The following is a 12,796-nucleotide window of genomic DNA, read 5'->3' as shown; positions in this document are numbered from 1 at the left end:
TGATAAGGGGTTAATATCTAAAATATATAAGGAGCTCATACAACTCAACAGCAAAAAGGCCAAACAATCCAATTAAAAAATTGGCAGAGGATCTGAATAGACATTTTTCCAAGGAGAACATACAGATGACCAACAGGTACATGAAAAGATGCTCAACATCACTAATGGGAAATATAAACCAAAACTACAATGAAATATCACTTCAGACCTGTTAGAATAGCTATTATAAAAAAGACAAGAAATAACGAGTGTTGGTAAGGACGTGGAGAAAATGAACTCTTGTATACTGTTGGTAGGAATGTAAATTGGTGTAGCCACTATGGAAAACAGTATGGAGGTTCTTCAAAAAATTAAAAATAGAACTACCATACAATCCAATAATTTTACTTCTAGGTATTTAGCCAAAGAAAATGAAAACACTGACTAAAAAAGATATATACACCACCATGTTCACTGCAGCATTATTTACAACAGCCAAGACATGGAAACAATCTAACTGTCCACTGATGGATGAATGGATATAGAACATGTGATACACACACACATATACCATGGAATACTATTCAGTCATAAAAGAGAATGAAATCTTGTTATTTGCAACAACAAGGATGGACATCAAGGGCATTTTGCTACATTAGTCAGAGAGAGAAAGACAAATACTGTACAACCTCACTTCTATGTGGAATTTAAAAACAAAAACAACTAAGCTCATAGATACAGAGAACAGATTGGTGGTCACCAGAAGTCGGGAGGTCGAGGGTAGGTAAAATGGGTGAAGGGGGTCAAAAGTTACAAACTTCCACTTATGACATAAGTAAGTCATGGAGATGTAAAGTAAAGCATGGTGACTATAGTTAATAATACTATATTGCATACTTGAAAGTTGCTAAGATAGTAAATCTTAAAAGTCCTCACCACAAGAAAAAAATTTTTTTGGTAACTATGTATGGTGATGGATGCTAACTAGACTTACTGTGGTGATCGTTTCAAAATATATACAAATATCAAATCATTATGTTGTATATCCAAAACTAATATAATGTTACATGTCAATTATACCTCAATTTAAAAAATGATCCAACTACATGGTATTTATCACTTGAAATTCAAAGATACAGACAAATGAAAAGTAAATGGGTGGAAAAAGATAAATTATGCAAACAGCAACCACCAGAAAGTTGGAATGGCTAATAGCAGACAAAATAGACTTTAAAGCAAAAAATGTTACTAGAAATAAAGAAGGACATTTCATAATGATAAAGGGGTCAATCTATCAGGAAGATATAACAATGATAAATATATATGTACCTAATAACAGAGCACCAAAATACATGAAGCAACAACTGACAGACATGAAGAGAGAGATAGACACTTCAATGATAACAGAGGACATTTCAATACCCCACTTTCACCAATAGTGTTAGAACAACTAGACAGAAGATCAACAAGGAAACAGAAGACTTGAAATACAGTATAAACCAACTAGACCTAAGGGGCATCCATAGAACACTCTGCCCAACACGATACACATTTTTCTCACATGCACAAGGAAAATTTTCCAGGATACACCATATCCTAGGCTATAAAACAAATCTCAATAAATTAAAATAGATATAAAACAAAATATTTTTTGCAACCACAGTGAAATGAAATTAGAAATCAAAAGCGGGAAAAAATTTGGGCAACTCAGTCAATGTGGAAATTAAACTAGGCCTCTTGGTATTCCTTTCTTCAAAATCCTTCATAATCATACATTTTTATACAGTGTTTATCTATATTTATCTCCTCCTTCCTCCTCTCAAAAAAGTTCTTTGAAGGCAAAGGATTATGTCTCTTTTTTAAGTAACACAGTACCTCTAACACAGTCTTGGGTGTATAGTAGTAATTCATGACTAAAGGCTGAATAAATGACTGATATGAGAATGGAGATTCATTCAGTCCACAAACATTTATTGAGCACTTATTATGTGCCAGTTCCTAGGGATATAACAGCAAAAAAGACAAAATTCCTCATGAAGCTTATGTTCCAGAGGGTAAGACAGACAATAAACAAATAAATAGATAATATCAGCCAAGTGTTATAAAGAAAAAAACAAAACAAAACCCTGAGACTGCTATTTTAATTTTTTTAACGTTTATTCATTTTTGAGAGACAGAGAGACAGAGGGGCAAAGAGAGAGGGAGACACAGAATCCGAAGCAGGCTCCAGGCTTGGAGCTGTTAGCACAGAGCCCGATGTGGGGTTAAACTCATGGACTGTGAGATCACGACCTGAGTCGAAGTCAGATGCTTAACCGATTGAGCCACCCAGGCACCCCTTGAGACTGTTATTTTAAATACAGTGGTCAGGAAAGGCCTGAGATCATATTTGAGCAGACAGCTGAACAAATTGAGAGAGTGAGCCATGAAATATTTGTGAAAAGAATATTCTAAGGGGAAGGTGCCAAGTCCAGAATAGCTTCAATACACCGAGCTGGACAAACAGTCAGAAGTTTGATGGGTCTGTACTGAAGTGAGGAGAGGGGATGAGGTCAGAGAGCAGAGAAGGGCCAAGAAAAAGCTGGAGACAGGGAGCACAAGGAGGAGAGGCAAAAGATAACAGGTTGTGACCTCAATAAAACCTGCAGACCACAGAGCAAAAGCTGTAGAACCACAGTAACAATCTAGGTGTTCAGGTTTTAATTTAAGTTGCAGTTATTGCCAATTTAGGCTAATACTTGGCTTTTGTGTGTTATACATCATGACTTGGAGATCTCTGCTCTAAACAAGAGAATGAATTTTCTTAAGGTGAGCTTAGTTTCTGAACTTTTGGTGATTCATGTATGCACATAGATTCTGTGATCCCGTTTCATAGTGCACCATACAGGAACACTTCCTATAAAAGAACTGCTTTTTATTTTCACGTTATTAGTACTATTACGGTCCCATTACATGCCTATTAACCTCATACATTTGTCATTAGTCTTTGAAGGAAAAAAATATGTAAATATGTATGTGTAATATAAGAATTCCTCTCTAAAGCAGGGCTTAAAGTTTTTGAAAAAGTTTGAAAAAGTATATCATGTGAATTCCGATTTATCTCCATGCCAAGAATTATGTTTAGATAGGAAAAAAGAGACTTGTTTTGATCTCAAGTAGAGAAATAGATTGCTTTGGGTTTTATGTAGCTTTAGACTTTATTTATTTTTTAATGTTTATTTATTTTTGTTTTTAAAAAAAAGTTTAATGTTTATTTATTTTTGAGAGAGAGACAGAGTGCAAGCAGGGGAGGGGTAGAGAGAGAGAGGGGGGGAGACACAAAATCTGAAATAGGCTCCACGCTCTGAGCTGTCAGCATAGGGCTGGACGCGGGGCTCAAACTCGGGATTGGCAAGCTCATGACCCGAGCCAAAATCTGACGCTTAACCGACTGGGCCACCAAGGCACCCCTGTAGCTTTAGATTTTAAAAAGGCTAGAATTTATTCTGTTTAAGAGATGCTAAATATGATAGGAAGTCACTAAAGAGCCGAGGCAAAAGACTGCTAAGACTGACTCATGTTTTCAGAAAATTACTAGCTGCTATGTGAACAATAGACTGCAGAGGGGTGAGAAGCCAGGAGGCCAACTAAGAAACTACTCAGTTGTTCAGGCCAAACAAATACAGAAAAAATACAGTGGGTCGGACTAGGGTGGGAGGAGCAGAGTTGAAAAGTGGTCACAGATTCTGAATGTATTTTTTTCAATGTTTTATTTAGTTTTGAGAGAGCACAAGCAGGGGAAGGGCAGAGAGAGAGGGACAGAGGACCTGAAGCGGGCTCTGTGCTGACAGCAGAGAACCTGATGTGGGGCTTGAACTCATGAACCACGAGATCATGACCAGAGCCAAAATCAGATGCTCAACTAACTGAGCCACCCAGGTGCCCCCCGAATGTCTTTTAAATGTAGACAAATTATAGGACAAGTATGAGACAGAAACATCTAGAATTACTATAAGATTTTTTTGGCTTAGGTTAACTGGGTAAATAGTGGTGCCATATGCTCAGAACTGTAATATTGGGAAGGAAAAGATCTGGGTGGGGGAGTCACAAGTTCAGGTTGGATATGTTACATTTGAGCTGCCGGTTAGATACTCAAATGGAGACATGTTGAAGGTAGCTGAATACACAAGTTTGCATCCAGGGGAAACGTAAGATCATTTCATTTAACCCTCTAAAAACCTTGTAAGGTAAATATTATTTTCTATATTTCATAGAGGAGGAGGAGACTAGAACATAGATAAATTATATGACTTGTTTAATGTCACCTAATGTCTAGCAGCAAAGTCTGGAGCCAGGGTTTGAAACAATCTGTTTGACACCAAAGCCCAAATTCTTTCTGCCACATCTCCTCCTGCTCACCACATGCATGTACCTTGTATCGTCAATTCAAAGTTTAATGATAAACCAAACCCCTTTGAGTTGTGCCTGGGTCTTAATTTATAAAAGTAACCACAAGGAGAGGTCAATGTCACTGAAAGAAAAGTTTAATGTTATTCACCGTTTGGCCAGGAAGGAGAGAGGCATGTCATGCCATGCCAGGCCAGGCCACAGGAGGAAACACCGGTGTCAGTCAGGAGGAACAGAGGAGCCAGCCGAAGGTAGAAGGCACAGCCTTTTTGGGGTTTCTGCCAGAAAGGCAGGACAGAGTAAATAGTTTAGGATTGGCTAAGTAAGATAATTCCAGCAGGCTTTGGGGATCAGGGGCTGTCCCTCCTTGGGTTGATTTCGGGGAAGGGAGGAATTGGCTTGATGTGCAAAAATTAGATAAAGGAGGTAGGTGGTTGGGGGTTGGTTTGCAGAGAGGTGTGTTCACAGGTCAAGGTGTTAATTAGCTATCCCTAGGAAGGGCAGTTTCTTCCTGGCCAGAGAGGCCCCCAGTGTGTCAAAATATAACAAAGTATGACAATAAAAAATGACTAGTACACTTTTCCAATCCAAATTCTAAAATCCTTTCACTGTAAGTTTCCTCTGACTCCAGATCCTCTTAGATAAGAATATCATAACTCTCAAACTTTTCGGTAAAAACGGTGAAACTTATACATATACTCACAAAAATGTAGGGTCATTAAAAGCTTAACGGGAGGCCGAAACAATGAGACAAACTGAATTCTATAAACTTGCGCATCAATAATCACCTACTATTTCTAAAATTCAGGAAAAGGGAAAGGATATACAAATCAGACAGAAAGATCAGTGCTTCAGCTCAAAAACCACCCAGGTAAATCTGTGTAGTAAAATACATTAGGGAAAAAAAGCAAGAAGAGACTGTCCTCTGATTTTTAAAAAGAAGAGTGGCTAGCCAACCAGACCAAGCCACAGCTAGCTCACCTAAATAACGATCAACAACTTGTCTCATACCAACCCAGAAAATATCACCTTTACCTGATCTGAGATCTGCTCTCAAAATGTTGAAGGAAAACTTGCTGGCTATATCCAATAGGACTCTGCCCACATGTTTGAAAAGGAATGGGAATTAGGTTGTATAATCTACATGGATGGACCTCACTATTCTATTCCATTTAGCCTGGGAAGGTTCCAACTATCTTTCTACACCGTAGACACAGGGACCTAAGTTTGGCTCAAAGAGTATCCTTTGTTTCACACCCCAAATAGGCCCCCAGGAACAGAATCACCAGCGGGGCACTGAAAACTGATCACACACCATTCCGCTCCCAGGCAAATCTCTGACTGACCCCATATATCCGGCTCCACGCTGATACCTTCACCTGGTACCTTTCTTCCAGCATACATCGTCTCCAGTGAGCCACTCAGTTTGAGACGGTGACAGAGACAGGATGCAATGCAACCCCTTACCCCTCTTTGAGCTGAATTGGGCCCCCCCCCCCCTCTTGCCGGGGTGTGGACAACCCGGAATCCTGATGGTCCAGACTCACCGGCCCCAGCTAGCCAGGGTGGATCCCGCCGGGCGGGATGCTCCTCAGACCCTGGCCACCCCCGGAGAGGGAGGCGGTAAAAGGATCCGCACACGGACAACCAGGGCGGCGCGCAGACCACGCACACGGGCACACATCCCTTGCCCGCGGAAAGGGAGGCCGTGGCGGGTTGGCAGCGCTGCTTCCCTGGGTGGCTGTCAGGAGGGAGCGCCCAGGATTGAGGGGTCCCACCAGGGCTTCGCCACCCACCGCGATCTCACCTGGAGCGGCTCAGCCGCGGCCCGGCTGCAGCTGCACAGCCTGCTGCCTCCCGATTGGCTCAGCTTCGGCTCCTCGCCTATTCGCTTCCGGGTGAGAGGTGCCTGGTCGCCCCGGCAACCGAGTCGCGGTCCGCGCTGAGTAAGCGTTTGGTTCCTTCAAGGCCGTAGAGCTGGATGCCCAGGAGGAATCGCCGAGTCAAGAAAATCTTAGCAACACACCTCTGTCAAGTAAGTGCCCTTCTCCCAACGCCCTGAGCGGGGAAGGGCACCTTTAAGTAGAACTCGCATGAAGCCAGATAGCTTCATGGTGGTAGCTCAGGTGTGGGTGTGACTATTTCCTGATGGTCCTACACAGCTGGTGGCGTGGGGGCGCAGAGACCCCCCCCTCCCCCGGCCTAGAAATCAGACACCTGGATTCTAGCTCTGATTCGGCCATTGATTTGCTGTTGTGACATCTTAGGCAAGTGCCATCCTCTCTGGGTTTGTTTCCTCCATGGTTCCAGATTGGTCTCCATCTCTTAGGTTGCCCTCTAGCTCTAACATTACAAAGTTTCGAATGTGGAACCATGTTTTAGGGCATTTGAAGGCAGTTCTGTTTTTTGTATGATCAAGTTAAGCGCTCTGCTTAATAAGCATTTAGCGATTGCTTTCCAAATGCCATTCATTCACTAGACATTGAGTTCCTACCACCAAATACTAAGTACTGAGCTAGTCACTAGAGTGAGAACAAAGATTCGACTAATCCCTGATCCCTAACCTAAATGAGCTGGGTATTGTGATAGGGGATTCCACCACAAAAGCGTTATTTTATTAGGGTTCTAAGTACTATGGTAGGGATCAGCCCAGGGTGCTGTGGAGACTCCCAGATGCATCTGGGAGTGAAGGGAGATCAGACAGGCTTTGCTCAGGTAATACTTGTCTTTTTCTTTGTGCCTTTTTCTGGGATAAATTTTCAACCTCGTTTTCCAGTTCACCAATTTACTTTTCAGTTGTGTCCATTATGCTCTTCAGTCCTTACACTAGTTACCTAATTCATTTCCTAGATTGCTAATTGGTTCTTTTTCATAACCACCTCTTCCTGTCTTAAGGATACTAGACTCTCCCTTTCTCTCTGTTACAGTATTTTACAGTAGGTTATAGTATTTTAAAGTCTTCTGCCTATTTTCTTATATTTCCTCAAAGGGGATGAATCTCTGGTATTTCTCAATTGGCACCTAAACTAATTTAAAAAATTTTTTTAATGTTTATTCATTTTTGAGAGACAGAGGCAGACAGACAGACAAAGACAGAGAGATAGAGAAAGTGGGGGAAGGGCAGAGAGAGAGAGAGGGAGACACAGAATCTGAAGCAGGATCCAGGCTCTGAGCTGTCAGCGCACAGCCCAATGCAGGGCTCAAATTCTAGAACTGCAAGATCAAGATCTGAGCCAATGTTGTATCCTTAACTGACTGAGCCACCCAGGCGTCTCCTGAATTAATTTTTAAATTAAAAATATCAGTTCTCTTGCCCTACCCATAGAAATTCTGATTCAGTAGTATAGGAACTTGCAAGCATCCCAGGTGATTCTGATGCACGAGACACATTTTGAGTAACATTCTGGTAGACTCTATTGTCCTAGAAGTTAAAATTTACTTATCTTCTCTACATATATGTTTTCTTTGGTATTGGAAAAAAATAATTTCTACTGATTTGGCCCACTAAATATTCCTGTGCTTTGATGCATTGATTCCCCTCAGTTCTGTGGTTTTCTTTCTTTCTTTTGACTTGGTCTCCATTCCAATCTCATTTTGTTTAGACACCTTCACTGCTACTTCTCCCCACTATCATTTACTATCTTTCTTTATTTTCTATTCCCTCCTTTCGCCAATTCCTCACTCCATTTTACCTTTGTGAGGGCATCAATAGGTCATATAGGCTACCCAAGAGAAAGAAAAACATATATCTGTACAAAAACTTATACATGAGTGTCCATAGCAATGTTGTTCATAACAGTCCAAACTGGAAACAACCGAACTGTCCACCAATTGTTGAATGTATAAACAAACTGTTATTTCTGTACAATGGACTACTATTTGGCAGTAAAAAGGGATGACGTACAGCTACATGCTACAACATGGATGAACCTTGAAAACATGCTTAATAAGTCAATCACAAAAGACCACATATTATATGATTCCATTTATATGAAGTGTCCAGAATAGGCAAATCCATAGAGGCAGAAAGTAAATCAGTGGTTGCCAGGGGCTGGGGCTAGGGCTGGGGTGAGGTGGAGATGGGGTAGAGAAGAGGTGGGAGTCAAAATTAGGGGAATAGAGATTAACTGCTAACATATTCTAAAGTCAGATTGTGGTGATGGTTGCATGGCTATGAATATGCTTAAAAACATTGAATTATATACTTTTAAAGGGTAAGTTTTCTGGTATGTGAATTATATATTAATAAAGCTATTATAATAAACACATAAAAATAGATCATCTAGACAAAGTTATTTATTTCCCCAAGATCCTGCAGTAGACACTGGAAATCATGATATGCTTGTGATCATATGAAGTGAGTCTGTTTGGTTAGCTCTTAAAGCATATTTGTTATAGGTCTTCTGACATAAAAATACATAAGCTTATGTGATGTTTCTTAAATCTTTTAAAACAGCTGCAGAAGTGTATAAGATAAACTTTGTATTTCCAAATGGAGACAAGTATGGTAAGCATACATTTCAATTACTTTTTCTATCTAGACTAAGATTAAATAGCATAAGAGTAACAGCATCATGAGACTGTAAATTTTGTAAAACTACTATTGGGATATCAACTCCATTAAATAAAACTAACATAGAAACACAAATAGATGGACAGATTTTAAATTTAAACTCTAATGTTAAGTCTAGACCGTATGCCTTGGAAACATATGTACAGGATCTATCAGTCTTCCTGGCTGGTTTGTTTCAATGGTTACAAGACCTCCTACACTTGATCTTAGCCAAAAGGCCGAGAAGTGATCAATGGTTACAAGACCTCCTAAGGGGTACCTCACTGGCTCAGTCGGAAGAGCATATGACTCTTGATCTCAGGGTTGTGAGTTTGAGCCCCATGATGGGTGTAGAGATTACTTAAATAAATAAATAAACTTAAAAAAAAAAAACAACACAGGACCTTCCAAGTCCATGGATCTCCTTATCTCTGGTCTCATTGGTTTCAATGCTAGACTCAGAGACCCATAAGGTACAGCTGTGATTAGTCCTGAACATAAATACTTTATTACCTAGTGAAATAAGGTTCCCATTCATAATGGATCACAATATATTTCTCTCTTGTTTAGATGGTGACTGTACAAGAACATCTTCTGGAATCTTTGAGAGAAATGGAATAGGTATTCATACCACTCCTAATGGGATTGTCTACACAGGAAGCTGGAAAGATGACAAGGTATCATTGCTGTTTTCAATACTGACAGTGGATAAGTAAGTCTATTGGTTACATGATTCTTGGCATTTCACCATTAATCAAAAGCACATGTGAGTAAGCTATACAGTACAAATAACTGATACAAACATAGGAGTAATATTAAAGTCATACAGTGTTTATTATCTTTTTTTTAAGTTTTATTTATTTAGGTAATCTCTATACCCACTGTGGAGCTTGAGCTCACAATTACCGCCCCCCACTCAATGAAGAGTCACTTATTCCTCCCACCCAGCCAGCAACGTACCCCTATCATCTTTATTATCATCTTTCTCATCTCCTATTCACTGAGTAAGGCTAACCTCACTACAGAATTTTCTCATTTAATCCTCACAGCAACTGCATGGGGTAGGTACTATTAATGCTCCTGTTTTATAAGTGAAGGAAATCAAGCTCAGGTTTCTTGCCCAGTGAGTGATGAAACCAGATGCGTACTCAGGGCTGCTTGAATACAAATGTTTGTTCCTAACAACTTTTTTGTACTGTTTCCTGGGCTAACTAAACTGGTTGTCCTTTAAGATTTTTGATATATTTAAGATATCTTGAGGACCCTATTTTCACCATCATGGACCTCCCCTAGATGTTCAAATGCCCCAGATCAGGAACATTTGACTTGGTGGACTTCACGGAGAGATATATTTAAAGGACATTGATAAATGGTAAATGTTGTCTAATTTTTGTGGAAATGGTGATACAATGATAGATTAAATAATAACTAAGTGGATGATAGACATATATGTGCCTTTTTGAAGTGTTCTAGGGAAACTGAATATTAGTTACTGAGGTTATTTCCTTTGTCACAAACAGATGAATGGTTTTGGAAGACTTGAGCACTTTTCAGGAGCAGTATATGAAGGACACTTTAAGGACAATATGTTTCATGGATTGGGGACTTACACATTCCCAACTGGGGCAAAGTATACTGGAAACTTCAATGAAAATAGGTGAGCTTAAAATAAAAAGTCATTGTAGTTCTAAAAGGTTCTTTTCAGGCATGTTTGCTTAATTATTATATTTAGTCAATGCTAAATATTCTTTTGTAATATATTTCATTAAGATATATTTATTAAGAATTCTTGGGTTAAAAAAAGTAAAAAGGAAAGAATTGTTGGGTTATTTTGGGGGGCAGAATGTTATAAGAGAGGCTAAGACCATTATGAGCCTCCAAAAGAAAATCCCATTCTTGGTGATAATCTATTAGATTTTTCATTTATTTCCTCTTAACTCTCCTCTTCCTATAGAACTTTTTACAGTCAGCTTGGAAATGGAAAGCTTATAATAATTATAGAGAAAATTTAGGCCAAAAATTACTTTCACTTGAAATGTGCTGATAAACTTTTTAAAAAGCAGCCTTGGGAATAATTTCATAATTGTTTATTGCCTTTGACCTGATATATGTGTATTTTTACTAAGCTAGTTTTTAAAATGTAAGCAAAATTAGTTAGTTTTCAAATTGTAGAAATGTGCCCACTGTTGTCCTCTCTGAGCTTATGCTTAAAGGAAAACTACAAGTGAAATGAAACATAAGCACAGTTTCATAAGCTTAACCTTCACACTGAACACCATACTGTGTCGTCTAGAGGCTCATGTTCATTTATAAATACTGCTTTATTTATTTCCAGAATTGAAATGCAACCTAATTATTATGAAATGGTTGATATAAGTACATTTTGAGGTGGGCAGAAAAATGTTCACCTATTCTGACTCCGATGATAACAGACTTTTTCCACTGATGTTAATAAAGGGAAAAAAAATCTAACCATGGAATAAAGGTCTGTTTATGTCTGTGAAGTACATTTTCACCACTCCCAAGAGTCCAAGAAAACACCCACATAGAGCACAGCACCTCAAACATCGTTGATGGTTAATAAATATTTGTTGAATAAATAAATGAACTAATATGAACGTTTCATTTTTTAACTGATTATTTTGGTTTTATGTAAATTTAGTGTATGTGATCCTAAAATCTTGAATTTACACCGAAATTCGTATAATGGCAATGTCTGGAATAGTAATGGTTTTGGTAGGATATGAAAGCAGGATGCTGATTTTTATTTATTTATTTTTTTAGGATGTTGAATTTTATTATATTTATTCATTAAAAAAAATGTTTAAATGTTTTTATTTATTTTTGAGACAGAGAGAGACAGAGCATGAGCAGGGGAGGGGTAGAGAGAGAGGGAGACACGGAATCTGAAGCAGGATCCAGGCTCTGAGCTGTCAGCACAGAGCCCGATGCGGGGCTCGAACTCACAGACCGTGAGATCATGACCTGAGCTGAAGTCGGACGCTTAACCAACTGAGCCACCCAGGTGCCCCTCATTTTTTTTAGTGTTCATTTTTGTGAGAGAGCGAAACAGTGTGAGTGGGGGAGGGACAGAGAGAGAGGGAGACACAGAATCCAAAGCATGCTCCAGGCTCTGCGCTGTCAGCACAGAGCCCCATGAGGGGCTCGAACACAAGCTATGAGATCATGACCTGGACCGAAGTCAGACGCCTAACTGACTGAGACACCCAGGCGCCCCTAGGATGCTGAATTTTAAATCAAAGTTTGAAAGTGGAAAGATACCATTTTTTAGGCATAGAGTATAATATGCCAGACAATCTTCTTTCCGGACTGTAAATTCTTGGTCTTGATTAATGAACAAACTTACTTTTCTCTATTGCAGGGTAGAAGGTGAAGGACAATACACTGATGTCCAAGGACTGGAATGGTGCGGTAACTTCCATTTCACTGCTGCTCCGGGCCTGAGACTAAAGCTCCACATGTAGGATATCCTGCAGTAAAGTTTTAATGTAGTAATGAAAGCTTTTAGTTGTAAGGAAAACACTGAAATCTGTCAGCTGAAATAACTTCATACCCTACCTCTAGATGTTAACTTTGCCAATAAAACCATCACTCACACCTTTTTGAACTTGATTTTCATCATCGTATACTCAGTGTAAAATAAATTATGTGATTCCTTTTAATAAACACAGCAGAACTATCTAAATCTTGGTAAAGTCAATTTCCAATTCTGTGCCTGAGTTTTGTCATCTTATTTAAAAAGTATACCTGTGTGGCGGCACCTGGGTGGCTCAGTTGGTTGAGTGTCCAACTTCGGCTCAGGTCATGATCTCATGGTTTGTGAGTTCAAGCCCCGCATCAGGCTCTCTGCTGTCAGCA

General features: G+C 39.4%; 2 protein-coding genes across 5 annotated transcripts in view; one reads left to right on the top strand and one right to left on the bottom strand.

The window, feature by feature from the left end:
• DHX57 (DExH-box helicase 57) overlaps positions 1-6,327 on the bottom strand; it is a 55,254-nt gene extending 48,927 nt beyond the window's left edge. For 2 of the 4 annotated variants that reach the window (XM_042933191.1, XM_042933194.1), the window contains exon 1: positions 6,173-6,327. The gene's annotated coding sequence lies outside the window, so the exon portion shown is untranslated. Of the gene's footprint in view, positions 1-4,516; positions 4,568-5,912; positions 6,133-6,172 lie in introns of those variants that run through there. The other 2 variants (XM_042933192.1, XM_042933193.1) reach the window with 2 other exon arrangements.
• Positions 5,898-12,638, top strand: MORN2 (MORN repeat containing 2). The gene is made up of 6 exons (XM_042930336.1): positions 5,898-6,270; positions 6,317-6,400; positions 8,822-8,872; positions 9,488-9,594; positions 10,438-10,574; positions 12,300-12,638. Exons 1-6 carry the CDS (start codon positions 5,898-5,900, stop codon positions 12,400-12,402), a joined length of 855 nt encoding a protein of 284 aa, XP_042786270.1. The 3' UTR covers positions 12,403-12,638.
• Positions 12,639-12,796: the final 158 nt, after the last annotated feature.

This window comes from Panthera leo, chromosome A3, assembly GCF_018350215.1.
Source record: "Panthera leo isolate Ple1 chromosome A3, P.leo_Ple1_pat1.1, whole genome shotgun sequence".
NCBI lineage: Eukaryota > Metazoa > Chordata > Mammalia > Carnivora > Felidae > Panthera > Panthera leo.
This window is presented reverse-complemented; position numbering and strand designations above follow the sequence as displayed.

Coding starts and splice junctions, on each gene's coding strand:
- MORN2 (XM_042930336.1), top strand. CDS start 5,898: ATGGTCCAGACTCACCGGCCCCAGCTAGCCAGGGTGGATCCCGCCGGG. Junction 8,873..9,487: donor TCCAAATGGAGACAAGTATG/GTAAGCATACAT, acceptor TCTCTTGTTTAG/ATGGTGACTGTACAAGAACA. Junction 9,595..10,437: donor GAAGCTGGAAAGATGACAAG/GTATCATTGCTG, acceptor TGTCACAAACAG/ATGAATGGTTTTGGAAGACT.